A 12,670-nucleotide genomic window follows, 5' to 3' on the forward strand; every position below is an offset into this window, starting at 1 on the left:
ACATCATAGGATGCCACCTTTCCATCAAGTCAGTTTGTCAAATTTATGCCTGATAGAGCTGCCCCGGTCAACTGTAAGTGCTGTTATTGTGAAGTGGAAACGTCTAGGAGCAACAACGGCTCAACCGTGAAGTGGTAGGCCAAACAAGCTCACAGAACGGGACCGCTGAGTGCTGAAGCGCGTAGTGCGTAAAAACTGTCTGTCCTAAGTTGTAACACTCACTACCAAGTTCCAAACTGCCTCTGGAAGCAACTTCAGCACAAGAACTGTTCGTCAAGAGCTTCATGAAATGGGTTTCCATGGCCGAGCAGCCGCACACAAGCCTAAGCTACAGGTTAATTACCTGTAGAAAGCAAGAGCGGTAGCYGGGATTTGAGTGGCTTAAATCTAGGAATGTGATGTATATTTACTTCCATTAAACAGTCCATTTAGAAGGGTAACCTGAATGAACAAGCTCAGTCCCCTCAGTGTGTTTCATACAATCACAGCAAGTGGGAACGCTTCCCCAGGTCTCCAGTCTCGTTCTGTGTCTACTACTCAGGAACTATGTGTAGGGGTGTAAAAGCAGCATAAGGCACTCTATATCACACACTATATGCATAAACACCTATGTATAGGTGTGTGTGTGTGGGTGTTGTGTGTGTGTGTGTGTGTGTGGTGTTGTGTGTGTGTGTGTGTGTGTGTGTGCGTGCGTGCGTGCGTGCGTGCGTGCGTGCGTGCGTGCGTGCGTGCGCGCGTGCAGGAGAGGGTTGGAACAAAAAGGTGGTGAAATCAAGCTGGTTAAGACCAACTGTCAGGTTTGGCGCTGTATTTGGAATACACACTGCTTTCCGTTTCTGGTTTCGCCTCCATCCTCCATGAATGGGTCTCTTTCAGCTACCTGCCCCCACTGACCTCCTGCTTAAGCAATGCTCTCCCCCAGATTGACCAAAACAAAATGCCCTACCACCACTGGCTTTCAGACTCACATCCAGGTGGTATGTTGGAACCCACCCCCTTTAGGACCCACACCACAATGTTTCATCCCAACCCCACAACCCCCCCTAAACCCAACACCTTATCCAAACACACCTGCTCCAATCAGATCTGACCACATTGGCATATTTTGAAGAAGTTGTTTTTATTTGTGTATTTGATTTGTCTCAGGATGGTTTGTGGAGCATCTGATCTGGCGCTGCCCGGTGGTCTGGCTGGCCCAGGGATGTTCTTCCTGTTGTGACGCTTGGACCTGCTGACTCATAGCTTCTCAGACCACAGGAGAAACATGACTGAAGCACATGAAGCCTTTCCTTCCTCCTTCCTTAGTGGAGATAAAGTTTGTCTCTCAGCGATTTACACATACTCTCTCACACACACACTCCTCGTCTCTCTCACACACACACTCCTCGTCTCTCTCACACACCCACATTTGCTAAGTGTGTGAAACAGCTTATATGTCCTCTTGTACCACCATGAAGAACCAGGAGAAACCACAAGACTAATATTCTAACTCTTAAAATATAAAGAACCCATGACATCCAAGTCCACTACAACCTTGCCATTGCAGGTCTCCAAGCTATCAGAGAATTATCGAGTCCTTCTCAACTTCTACCACTAAAACACTGCACAGGGGAGATGAGTCCAAATCCCATGGTTCTGAGGGGAGTGGAGTGCTYTAAAGTCAGCCAGTCTTCAGATGTGTGTTTTGATTTTCAAGACAAGATGTCTGATTGGGCAAAAAATTAATTGAAATCATAGGAAAATTATTACGGGAAAGGAAGAAACAGGAAGAGAAGGAAAGAGAGAGGGGCCTTTGTACGGGTGGGCCTGGGTAACCTTGAGGCCCTCACACTAGTTCATTCAGGATCATAATGACCAGGCAATTATGTGAGAACAGAACACAGCGCTTAAACTACAGAATCTGCCAAAGACAGATGGCTGTGCTCAGCCCCAGGTCATAATATCTAACAGATGGTTGAAGGAAGCCACAGTTTTACATCTAAAAGTATAAAATATTGAACTTAAGATTTCTAAATTCTAACAGTCAAGAGTAGGCTAACGGTATGCCAAAGTTATGTGAAAGGTTTAAAATGAATTAATTGTGCAACATTGCAGTTTTTTTCAATCACTTTGGCAAATGTTTCAGATGTAAGTAGTATATTTTCAAAACTCTAAGTACAAAACTCTGAACTGATAGCACTTGTAATGTCCCCTCTCTTACATTCAGAACCTTTGATTGTTCCTTTGATTCATTGGGGGTTCACACATCTTTCACCCCTGAGTCATTCATGCTAAGTTTTATATGAAATACCATGAGCACATTTTGTTTAGTCACCAATACATCAGATAATGAATGATAGGCTCATTTAGTCATTTTAACTACCATTTAATCCAATAGCAAAAATACAAGATACACATTTCAAAACTGTTATTTTTGTAGTTGTCACACCCTGRCCTTAGTTATCTTTGTTTTCTTTATTATTTTGGTTAGGTCAGGGTGTGACGAGGGTGGAATGTGTGTTTTTGTGTTGTCTAGGGTTTTTTATATATCTATGTTTTTTTTTATTGTCTAGGTAAATGTAGGTCTATGTTGGCCTGAATTGGTTCCCAATCAGAGACAGCTGTTTATCATTGTCTCTGATTGGGGATCCTATTTAGGTTGCCGTTTTCCATTTTGGTTTTGGGGGTTATTGTCTATGTGATGTTGCATGGATGTACTCGTTATTATTAGCGGCAYGTTTGTTTAGTGGTCTTTATTAAAAGGAAGATGTGTTATAATCACGCTGCGCCTTGGTCTCATCATTATGACGAATGTGACAGTAGTGCTGACTAGAAAGAATAGAAGATGGTAATTATCACTTTCCATATAGTATTTGACTAACTTGACATGCAGTTTTTTAAATAATTTGTATCCAATGGCAGGTTGTGAGCATGTTGAGAAATATGTCAGTCTTAGTTTCATTATACTTATAAGTACATACATAGGACAAATCATCAGAAATAGAGGTATTACAAAGCAGTTGGCTACTGCAAAAACATAGCACAGCGTTGTATGCCATTTCTACACCATGCAACATCGTATGAGATCACCTTTTCTACCTGACTTGTCAACTGACACAGCATCGCCTGTCTCTCTGTTTGGAAGTCAACAGCTTACAGTGTATCAATGTACAGTAATTCAGATTAATGAGTGGAATATATTGTTATATACAACCCAGGTATTTCAGCAGTGCGTTGTACACGACACAATAATTCCAAATGGTAGCATGTACAGTGACTCTCCACGTTGTCTTATTGCAGCACACAGGCTGATAGGAAATGATATAGTATTTACAGCCACAACCATTAATTATTTGGTTTTACGTTCCAAACTAAGTTGATGTTAAATTGAWACATTTATGAGGTAAAACATTTAATAAAATAGTGTTCAGCAGTTATCAAACTCTATGTTAACTAGGCACTACATCATTTTGGTTCAGTGGTTATTAGTTTTGAGCAGTTTGATTAAGTGATAGTTAGTTTGTATTGTTGACAAATCATACCAAAAGTTAAGTGAATAATGCATTTTGAAAAGCAAATATTTGTATCCAAATTGAAAGAGTGATTTGGTGCAGTGAACAAGTGACTGTGGATTTSTTTGTACTCAGTCAATTGAAAATGTGCTTCGAGTTTTGAAACACAAGCCATTTTGATCATCTGTTAAGATGTGTGCTTAAAATGTACCACAAACTTGSGAAAATTGCACCAAAGTGATTAAAAAAAACTAACAGTGGAGTGATACTTTTTATTGTAAAAGATTAGCCTTATCAWACGTAGGCCGCTAGGTGGACTCGTCTAGGAATATAGAGTGAGTAGAGTAGTTGACGCCGCACTACAATTCCCGTTATGCACAACGACTTCGCCGGAAATACAGGCATGGGTCAAAGTTAAAACGCTTACCATGCACGATGTGAAGAACGAAAGCGTTGCACACTGATGTGGCCAAGTTGATTCAATTCGTTATCATTTCTGTTATTTAGTTGTGTTTGTGTTAACGTCGGGAATATGTCTCCAAAGAAGAAGCATGGGTCAAGTCATCAATTGACCCATTTGATCTACCGACATTTGAAGGAAAACGGCTTCCAGAAAGCGGCAGAAGAACTCGGAAAGCATGTGAAGGTCGCTACATCTATCTGTTTCATACGTCGTACATTGTAACATGTAACGTTAGTTATCACTCCATTAATGGAAACTTCGCGACATATTGTTGCAGATTTGTGCTTCCATAACGGTGTCGTTGTTACAATGTAATAACATAGTTGTAACAGTGTAGTTATCGAACAGCCAGAGCGCGCTTGAACAAGAGTCTACCTATGGGCCCTGCACTACTGTGCCATGGAGGCCCAGACCTCTTGGTTGAGACTGTAGACTATACTTGGAGACTACACTAATACATTGAATGTTTGTTATGTAGCTTGCTAGATTTCCCTTTGTCTGATTTTGCTTCTCTTAATATTTTGTCTAGGACGGAGAACCAGAAGCCTTGTCAACTTCACTACTGGACATCTACAATAAATGGTTTGGAGAGTGAGTAGCTAGCCTATAGGTTTTCTCAAAATAATGGCCTGATTAACTGACGTCATTGCATTGGGTTGATTTTGACATTCAACTGTGTTCTTCAGTGCTTCCAAGAGTACAAAGACGGGAACAGAACCGGATTGTTCTGAGTTAAAAAAGAACCGCCAAGCAGACCCTGAAAGTAGCACAGAGAGCTSGAGTTCAGAAGAGGAAGAAGCAACACCTGTTAAAGGTACAGCCTTTTTTTCAGTAAACGTGTAGGAGACCAATGTAAACAACAACCAAGAAATTAGTAGTTTGGTTGTGGTTTAAATCTGAATATCATGCATGTCTTCTTCCTTGCTCTTGTCTTTCCAGCCTCCCAGACCCCAAAGCCTCAGAGCTCAGCTAAGGCCAGCCCAACTAAGGCCAAGACTGCAGTGCAGACGACTCTTGGAGGGAAGGGGACAGACAGCTCAGAGGACTCTGAGAGTGAGGAGCCACCGCCACAAGTAAGCAAGCACAGATGTAAACATACTGGTGAACACCAATAGAGAGACATGATTACAAATCAAATATAAACTCTTCTTCTCCCTGTTGTCACTGATGGAGTCTTCCTCTCCTCTGCTGTTTACAGAAAAGCCCTGCAACGCCCAAAGCCTATCATGTTCCAGCTGCAAAGATCATGGCCGAGTCAGAGGTCACGCCATCGACCCCAACCAAGGCCAAGTTAACAACCACTTCCACGCCTAAATCTGGGGCCTCCAGCAATACCACTGATACGTCTTCAGACAGGAAAGAGGCAACAACAGTGGTGAGTTAATCTATTCCTTTGTAGAATATTCTAAACCTTTCTTTACATTCACAAATAAAACCCTTTGTGTAAAGATTGTGTCACATCTCTAATTGTCTCGACATTGATTCAGAAAACACCAGTGGCGCCAACACCAAGGACGCCAACACCAGTGACGCCAATCAGTAAACCAACAGCCAAGACGAAAGCTACTCCAACTAAAGCAGTGATTGTTGCTACTCCAAGCAAGGCCAAGGCAACAACTGCCACRCCTACATCTACAGCATCCGACTCATCCAGCTGCAGTAGTGAATCGTCAGATAGCGATGAGGAGAGTCCAGCGGTGGTGAGTTTACCTCTGGAGTGTGGATACATGATATGTTACATTCAGAAATTAAACCCTGAATTGTTTTATTTGCCTCTTTTTACACCAATGTAGAAAACACCCACAACACCAAAAGCAACACCTGCAAAACCAGTAACACCAATTAGTAGAACAACATCAACGGCCAAGCCAACAACCAAATCGAAGACTACAGCGCCAGAGACTTCCAGTGACAGCTGTGATTCATCGTCAGAAAGTGAAGAGGAAGGTCCAACAGTGGTGAGTTTTTTCTTTTTTTTTTAAGACTTGAAATAACCCAAATCATTTCTGTATAAGTGTCTGTTCATATTCTCGCATGATAAACACAGGGTTGAACATTTTCTTTATATTACACAATTTAGAAAACACAGACAGCGCCAGTGAAGCAACAGACAGCAACACCAACAGCCAAGATGAAAGCCACCCCAGTTAAACCAGTGGTTGCTGCTACCCCAAACAAGACCTCRGCTAGTAAGGAGTCCAGTGACAGCATTGATTTTTCATCAGACAGCAACGAGAAGTCTCAGCAACGGTGAGTTGTATTAGTCATTCCTGTAGAGTATGGAATCATCTGGATGTTCTCTTCAGATATTTCATCATAAATATCTGTCTTAACACTGATTCAGACAACAGCTGCCACGCCGAAAGCTACACCAGTGGCGCAACAGAAAGCAACACAACAGTCAAGACGAAAGCCCCTCCGAGAACTCGAGTTAAACCAGTGGTTGCTGCCACTCCAAGCAAGACCCCAGCTAGTAAGGAGTCCAGTGACAGCATTGATTCATCATCAGACAGCGAAAAGGACAGTCCAGCAACGGTGATTTTTTTTTTTTACTAAAACATTTATTTTAGTCTGTAGAATGATCTTATATTGTCTTACCCTCTCAAATGAAACAACGGGTTGAATATTATCTTCATATCAAACGGATTCAGAAACAGCCACAACACCGGCGAAACCCGCTAAAAATGCTACCCCGGCTAGAGCAGCGACTGTTGCCATCCAAGCAAGCCTAAGGCAACAGCCACTGTCACAGCCAAGACTCAACAGTAGAGTCATCTAGTGACAGCAGTGATTCATCAGACAGCAACGAGGAGAGTCTAGCAACAGTGAGTTGGTATTAGTACATTCCTGTAGAGTATGGATAATCTGGAGGTTTTCTTCAGATATTTCATCATAAGTATCTGTCTTAACACTGATTCAGACAACAGCTGCAACACCGAAAGATACACCAGTGAAGCAATCAAAACCAACATCAACAGCAAGGACGAAAGCCCCTCCGAGAACTCGAGTTAAACCAGTGGTTGCTGCCACTCCAAGCAAGACCCAGCTAGTAAGGAGTCCAGTGACAGCATTGATTCATCATCAGACAGCAACGAGGAGAGTCCAGCAACGGTGAGTTGTATTAGTCTATTCCTGTAGAGTATGAATAATCTGGAGGTTTTCTTCAGATATTTCATCATAAGTATCTGTCTTAACACTGATTCAGACAACAGCTGCAACACCGAAAGATACACCAGTGAAGCAATCAAAACCAACATCAACAGCAAGGACGAAAGCCCCTCCGAGAACTCGAGTTAAACCAGTGGTTGCTGCCACTCCAAGCAAACCCCCGCTAGTAAGGAGTCCAGTGACAGCATTGATTCATCATCAGACAGCGAAGAGGACAGTCCAGCAACGGTGAGTTTTAAAAGTGAATATGTTGCTGGTATACATGAATAGTCTGTCCCTAATATTTTTCCTCAATACTGTCTATGAACGTTAGGGTCTCATTTTATTCATCTTCACGCTGCTGTAGACGACAACCTCGAACACACAAACGACACCAGTGACGCCAGCGAAACGAGCCAAACTGAAAGCAACGTCGAAAGCCAAGACGAAAGCCACTCCAGCTAAGCCAGTGGTTGCTGCTACCCCAAGCAAGGCCCAGGCAACACCCACTGTCACACCTACAAGTACAGCACCAGAGTCGTCCAATGACAGCAGTGACTCGCCATCAGACATCCCAGATGAAGCCCCCGCGAAGCATGCCGAGGTTCAACTTAAGACCCCTGCTTCGGCTAAGAAGGCCCAGAGGGGGGGGGAGGGAAATAAACCTGCTTCTAAGGACCTACTCCTACTGCTGAGCAGTCTTACTGTAAGATCAATATACCTCTTCTTGTTCAAACCAGGAGCTATGCTATGAGATGTCCGTCACRATTAACCTCGTTCTAACCTTTTGATATTCCTTCACCAGTCACCCGCAGCTAAAGCCATTGAGAAGAAGAGCGGCCGCAGTGGAGACTCCTCAGTTGAGGAAACTCCAGCTGTTAAAGCAACACCTGCTGGTATGTACTGGTGTCATGGTGCAGGATTTTGGGGCAAATTCCTCAATGTGGCCCTGTGTGTGTTCTGCATTGATGGTCTTCATTACTGTATGTTTTATGTCTCTTTTTTTATTGTATGTAGTTGCTCCAGCCACAAATAAAGGAAAGAGGGTGGCTGCAAAAGACAAGAAAGCAACCTCATCGAAGAAAGCACAAGTACAGATACTAACTCTGTGTATTAAATTGCATTGACTTATTTTCTCATCCGTATATGGTCATTGGGAACCATATTCCCTAAGTGCTTGTTAGCTAGATCATTCTGCATAACTGAATTCGTCTTACCAACCCTTGTTTCAGGCCTCAGCTCCATCAGCCAAGAGGAAAAGAGGTGAAGACAAACCAGGGGACACGCCCGTTAAAGGCAAAAAGAAGAAGCCCTCCCCTGAGACTCTCATGGCTGCCCTGCCTCTGACCGTTCTTGGTCCTCCTCCTACAGGGGGAGACGACTCTGGCTCGGACTCTGACACAGATCTGGATGTGGAGAAGTGGAAGAGACTGGCACTGGACCTATCAGGTGAGAGAGAGAGAGAGAGAGAAACTGTGGAACAGGAGGAGGGCGAGTGAGGGTCAGGTGAAAGGGGGAAGGGAGGGAGGGAGACCGAGGAAGATGAGTGGAAAGAGAGGTGTTGTGAGTCAGAGAGCAGGGGGAGGATTCAAAAGTGTCATAACAGCCAGAAGACGCACAGCATCACCCTTTAATAACTTACTTATGGAATAACTTTGTGAGTCAATATAAACAGAACTGTATGATGTCTTTTATATAAAGTACAGGTGTTGACAGTTGATAGTTCAGAGTAGGTCTCCAAGGGCGCCATGTTGTTTATTTACTGTCTACCCACCTCTGTCCACAGACACAAGCATCGCCAAAATGGACGCCATCACTGCGCTGAACGCTCCACCTGCTCCCACCTCACCTGCCGCAGCAGCGAAGAAAACAAGAGCACCGAGGAAGCCCAAGGCTAAAGCTGCATCGAAGACACCTAAACTCAAGGCTRGCACTGCAGTGGAAAAGTCTAGTGCTGCTGAAAAGGTCAAGACTACAGCTGAAAAGGGAGATGGGAATGGGAAGACCAAGACAACTGCAAAAGCTAGTAAAACCAAGTCCAGTCAGGCTAAGAAGGCAGCACCTCCCACCCCATCAGTTAAAACATCTCCCACCCCATCCCCTGAAGGCCAAGCAGAGATCAACAATAATACTGCCGACCTTACGACCGTGGCAGACAAACAGCCACCCACCATGCCTGCTACCCCAACACCTAATGGAAATCCGTCAGCCACGAAGAGGAAAAATAGGAACAGTAAGACTAAAGCAGATGACAATTCACCACAACCCCAAAAGAAGAAAAGGGAAACTGATGAAAAGAAAAATGAGACTGTAGAAGAGAAGGAAAAGAAGAAGACGACTAAGGAGAATGGTGCGAAAAAGGAGAAGGGAACGAAGAAGAAACAGGAGGAGATAAGAAAGGAGAATGAGACTAAGATGGAACTGGAAAAGGATAAAAAGAAGAAGAAGAAGAAGAAAACGAATGATAACTCTGTTGACAAGGAACCACCACCTCCATCCACCACAGTAACACCTGATCCTCCAACAGAGAAGAAAAGTGAGTGACTCTTCCTCTGAAAACCTTGTTTCAGAAAATGAAAAAAATATTGTATATTAGTCTATACTGAAAATGATTGTGTAATAACATTTATATAAATAAAAACTCTACAGAGATGAAAAAGCTGAAACTCTCAGAGACTGCAGTGCCTGAGATGCCAGTCACACCTGCCCAAGACTCCATCCCTGTACAGCACCCTCCAGAGACCCCACCTAAAAAGGTAAGGAAGTTTACCTCATCTTCATCAAGGCACAGAAGATATAGCTAGACATTGACACACATGCTTTTTCTTGACCTTGCATTCCAGCATGCTTACAGTACTCACTGCATGCCTCAGCTCTCATACCTATACCTGACAAACATAACAGCGCTGTACATTTTTKGGGTTTTATTCTCTTCTCAGAAAAAGCAATCGTCTAAGAGTAAGTAAGGCCTTTAGAGATGAAGACTATCTTAAAGGGGCCTCTCAAGTGTATGTGGACCTGGACGCATTCTACCTAAATGGCAGTGGAGCAATAACGGGTAAAGACTGTCTGTCCACACAATGGTCTCCCCAGACCAGATCGACTGGGGATTTGTTCTATTTTTTTATTTTTTTTTACATTGTATACTGTAACAAATTAACTCTTTTCCTGTTTTGCTAAAGTGGAAACAGTGTTTTTTACCCTATTTGTTTATCTATTTTTTTTAACTGTAAGTGCATGTCCTGTACAGGTTCTAACTGTTTTCCTATTTGAAGATGGCATACTATGTGATGTGCTGCAGCTGTTTTTTATGTTACTGTACATTTTAATGACGGTGTTTTCTTGCATGTTCTTGTGACAGCGAAAAACAGAATGATTTATGGAAATGTTACGTTTACGACAGTGTCTGCTGCTTTGCCTCACATGGTGGATAAGGCTGATCCAAAGTGGAGGGAAGGATCAGAGGAACCTCAATACAGTAATGAAGCCCAGAGCCATTGTTTAACCCTTATACCCTAGTAATGAATGCATATTATGAAAATGAGAGATACTACTAGGATTTTTTTTTTTTAAGTTTCACGGTCAGATGTATTTACTGTATCTTTTTCACAAAATTAAGTCATTTTTCCACAGTTTGTGTCCATWTTGTTAGTGGGTTTGAGGTGCCAAAAACTTGTCTTTAAGCACTTTCTCCTTCTGGTGTTGGTGTCTTCTTCAGCGCTTTGATGAATTGCTTTCCAGAAGGGACTTTGTGGCATTTATAGCTATGGTAATTAATGGCACTGCCAAGGTGGAGAGGTCTAGGGAAATATAAATCATTGTGATTGCGGCGGAGCGGTTGCTGGGGCTGAAAGATTTCTCAGCGAAGGAGTTACCTGCAATATTGGCACAAGCTCTCAGGGCCTGCCCAGCTAACAGTGACCTGTCGGTCCACCAGCGTTCTTTGGGTGGCACGCAGTCAGCGGTTTGCCGCGGTCGAGCCTCCGGCGGCAGACCATCGGCAAGATGGTCAGCGATCGCTCATCCATCCACTAGCGTTTCTTGAGCGGCAAGCTGCTATGCTAGGTGGAGGTCTGACCTTCAGTGGAGGAACGTCGGCATGCGGACCCGTGCGTGCGACCTGCTGTAACACCTTCTCATAAATTGAATAAGTACTGCTACTATTGCTGAAAACCATATTTAAAAAAATATATATAATCCACACAGATTTGACAGTTGAACTGTACCATTCAACATTTTCTGGAAAATGCCCATTGAAGTTCCACATTTTGTAATGGCAAGTTCCACAACTTTTGCGTGTTCTTAAGTACATAGCTTGCATACTCACTTTTAACCCATTCACTAATCTTGGGCATTGTGAAGGAGAGTTTGTGAATATAGAACAAAAATGACAGGAAATGCATCTTTATTTTACAACAATACACACATTAAGATTAGGTATAAGTTAACAATACTACCTTTAACATGGCCTTGTGTAACTTTCTGTGAAGTCTTCCTTAACATTTCATAATGGAAACTATAAACTGTTCTAAACAAGTTTAAAAAATATATATATATGATACATTTCTTCTATAAGATACATTTCTTTCAATCGTTGGTGGAATAACTGGATCAGAGATGAGTCAGTAAAATGTTCTAACTGAAGATWCATGCCAACCAGGGAATGCATTTAAACGGAATATGGGCACAAATCACCCTACATGTCTATGGGGATATCATTGTGTGTMTATTGCTTAAGGTATTGAAGATGGACCGGAGGGTTTCATGACTAATGTTGTGGGGCGCATGAGCTAGTGGAGTTTGAGGGTGAGTGATGTCAACATCGTTCAGGATCCAGACAGCAGAGAGAAGTTCTGTCGAAGAAATACCACAATTAAAGATCCGTAGACTTATCACAATGTTTTACTTATGAATTTCACCCTTCAACATTATATTCTATGAAATGTAAAGATGACAGGTAATGGTATACACAATATGTAGTGTTGATTTGACMYTTCGCATACCWATTCAGTTTGTGATTTGTACTTATGGTTAGAACCTGCTTGAACAACAAAGCAACACCTATCGATGACAAATTTTTATTTTTTCCTGAGCTGTCCTCTCCTGCCCTCCCTCACTGCAAGATATCGCTAAAAAAATTACTTCTAGTTGTCATACCTGAGCCTGAGGAACAAGGTAAAGAATCCATAAATTCAAGCTAACACCTCATCCGATCAAAACACCCCATTAAATTGTCCAAAACGTTGTACCAATCATGACATTCATATGGGGATAAGTGGTAGCACACAGCATGTAAAGGACGTCTTTTAATGGTGACTCATAACCTTTCGAGAATGATGGTGTTGTATACAGCTGGTATGAGTGCCTTTACTGCTTGATTCCACGAATATAGAAGTGCAAACTTAACGTACGACTTAATGTGAAATTCATGTAAAGCCTTAGTCGTTCCGATACATATTTCAGAGATTGTCTTCCATTGCAGACCTGCACCCAAATTCTCAAAAGGTCATGAATCACCATTAAAAAATATGTTCTTACCCTCTGTGGTTTGCGAATAACCATTAAAAGG

At 42.6% G+C, this 12,670-nt stretch overlaps 2 protein-coding genes across 2 annotated transcripts; both read left to right on the plus strand.

The window, feature by feature from the left end:
- Positions 1-3,903: 3,903 nt before the first annotated feature.
- On the plus strand, positions 3,904-6,223 carry LOC139027912 (nucleolar and coiled-body phosphoprotein 1-like). The gene is made up of 8 exons (XM_070444116.1): positions 3,904-4,137; positions 4,484-4,545; positions 4,641-4,768; positions 4,894-5,027; positions 5,153-5,329; positions 5,442-5,654; positions 5,748-5,912; positions 6,035-6,223. The coding sequence occupies exons 1-8, from the start codon at positions 4,024-4,026 to the stop codon at positions 6,206-6,208; spliced, it is 1,167 nt and encodes a 388-aa protein (XP_070300217.1). The 5' UTR covers positions 3,904-4,023; the 3' UTR covers positions 6,209-6,223.
- Positions 6,224-6,695: 472 nt separating this feature from the next.
- On the plus strand, positions 6,696-10,733 carry LOC111964779 (uncharacterized). The gene is made up of 10 exons (XM_070444115.1): positions 6,696-6,779; positions 6,875-6,994; positions 7,279-7,350; positions 7,469-7,807; positions 7,907-7,997; positions 8,119-8,192; positions 8,334-8,550; positions 8,888-9,637; positions 9,751-9,857; positions 10,041-10,733. The coding sequence occupies exons 7-10, from the start codon at positions 8,430-8,432 to the stop codon at positions 10,065-10,067; spliced, it is 1,005 nt and encodes a 334-aa protein (XP_070300216.1). The 5' UTR covers positions 6,696-6,779; positions 6,875-6,994; positions 7,279-7,350; positions 7,469-7,807; positions 7,907-7,997; positions 8,119-8,192; positions 8,334-8,429; the 3' UTR covers positions 10,068-10,733.
- Positions 10,734-12,670: the final 1,937 nt, after the last annotated feature.

The sequence above is a fragment of the Salvelinus sp. IW2-2015 genome, linkage group LG6.1 (assembly GCF_002910315.2).
Source record: "Salvelinus sp. IW2-2015 linkage group LG6.1, ASM291031v2, whole genome shotgun sequence".
NCBI lineage: Eukaryota > Metazoa > Chordata > Actinopteri > Salmoniformes > Salmonidae > Salvelinus > Salvelinus sp. IW2-2015.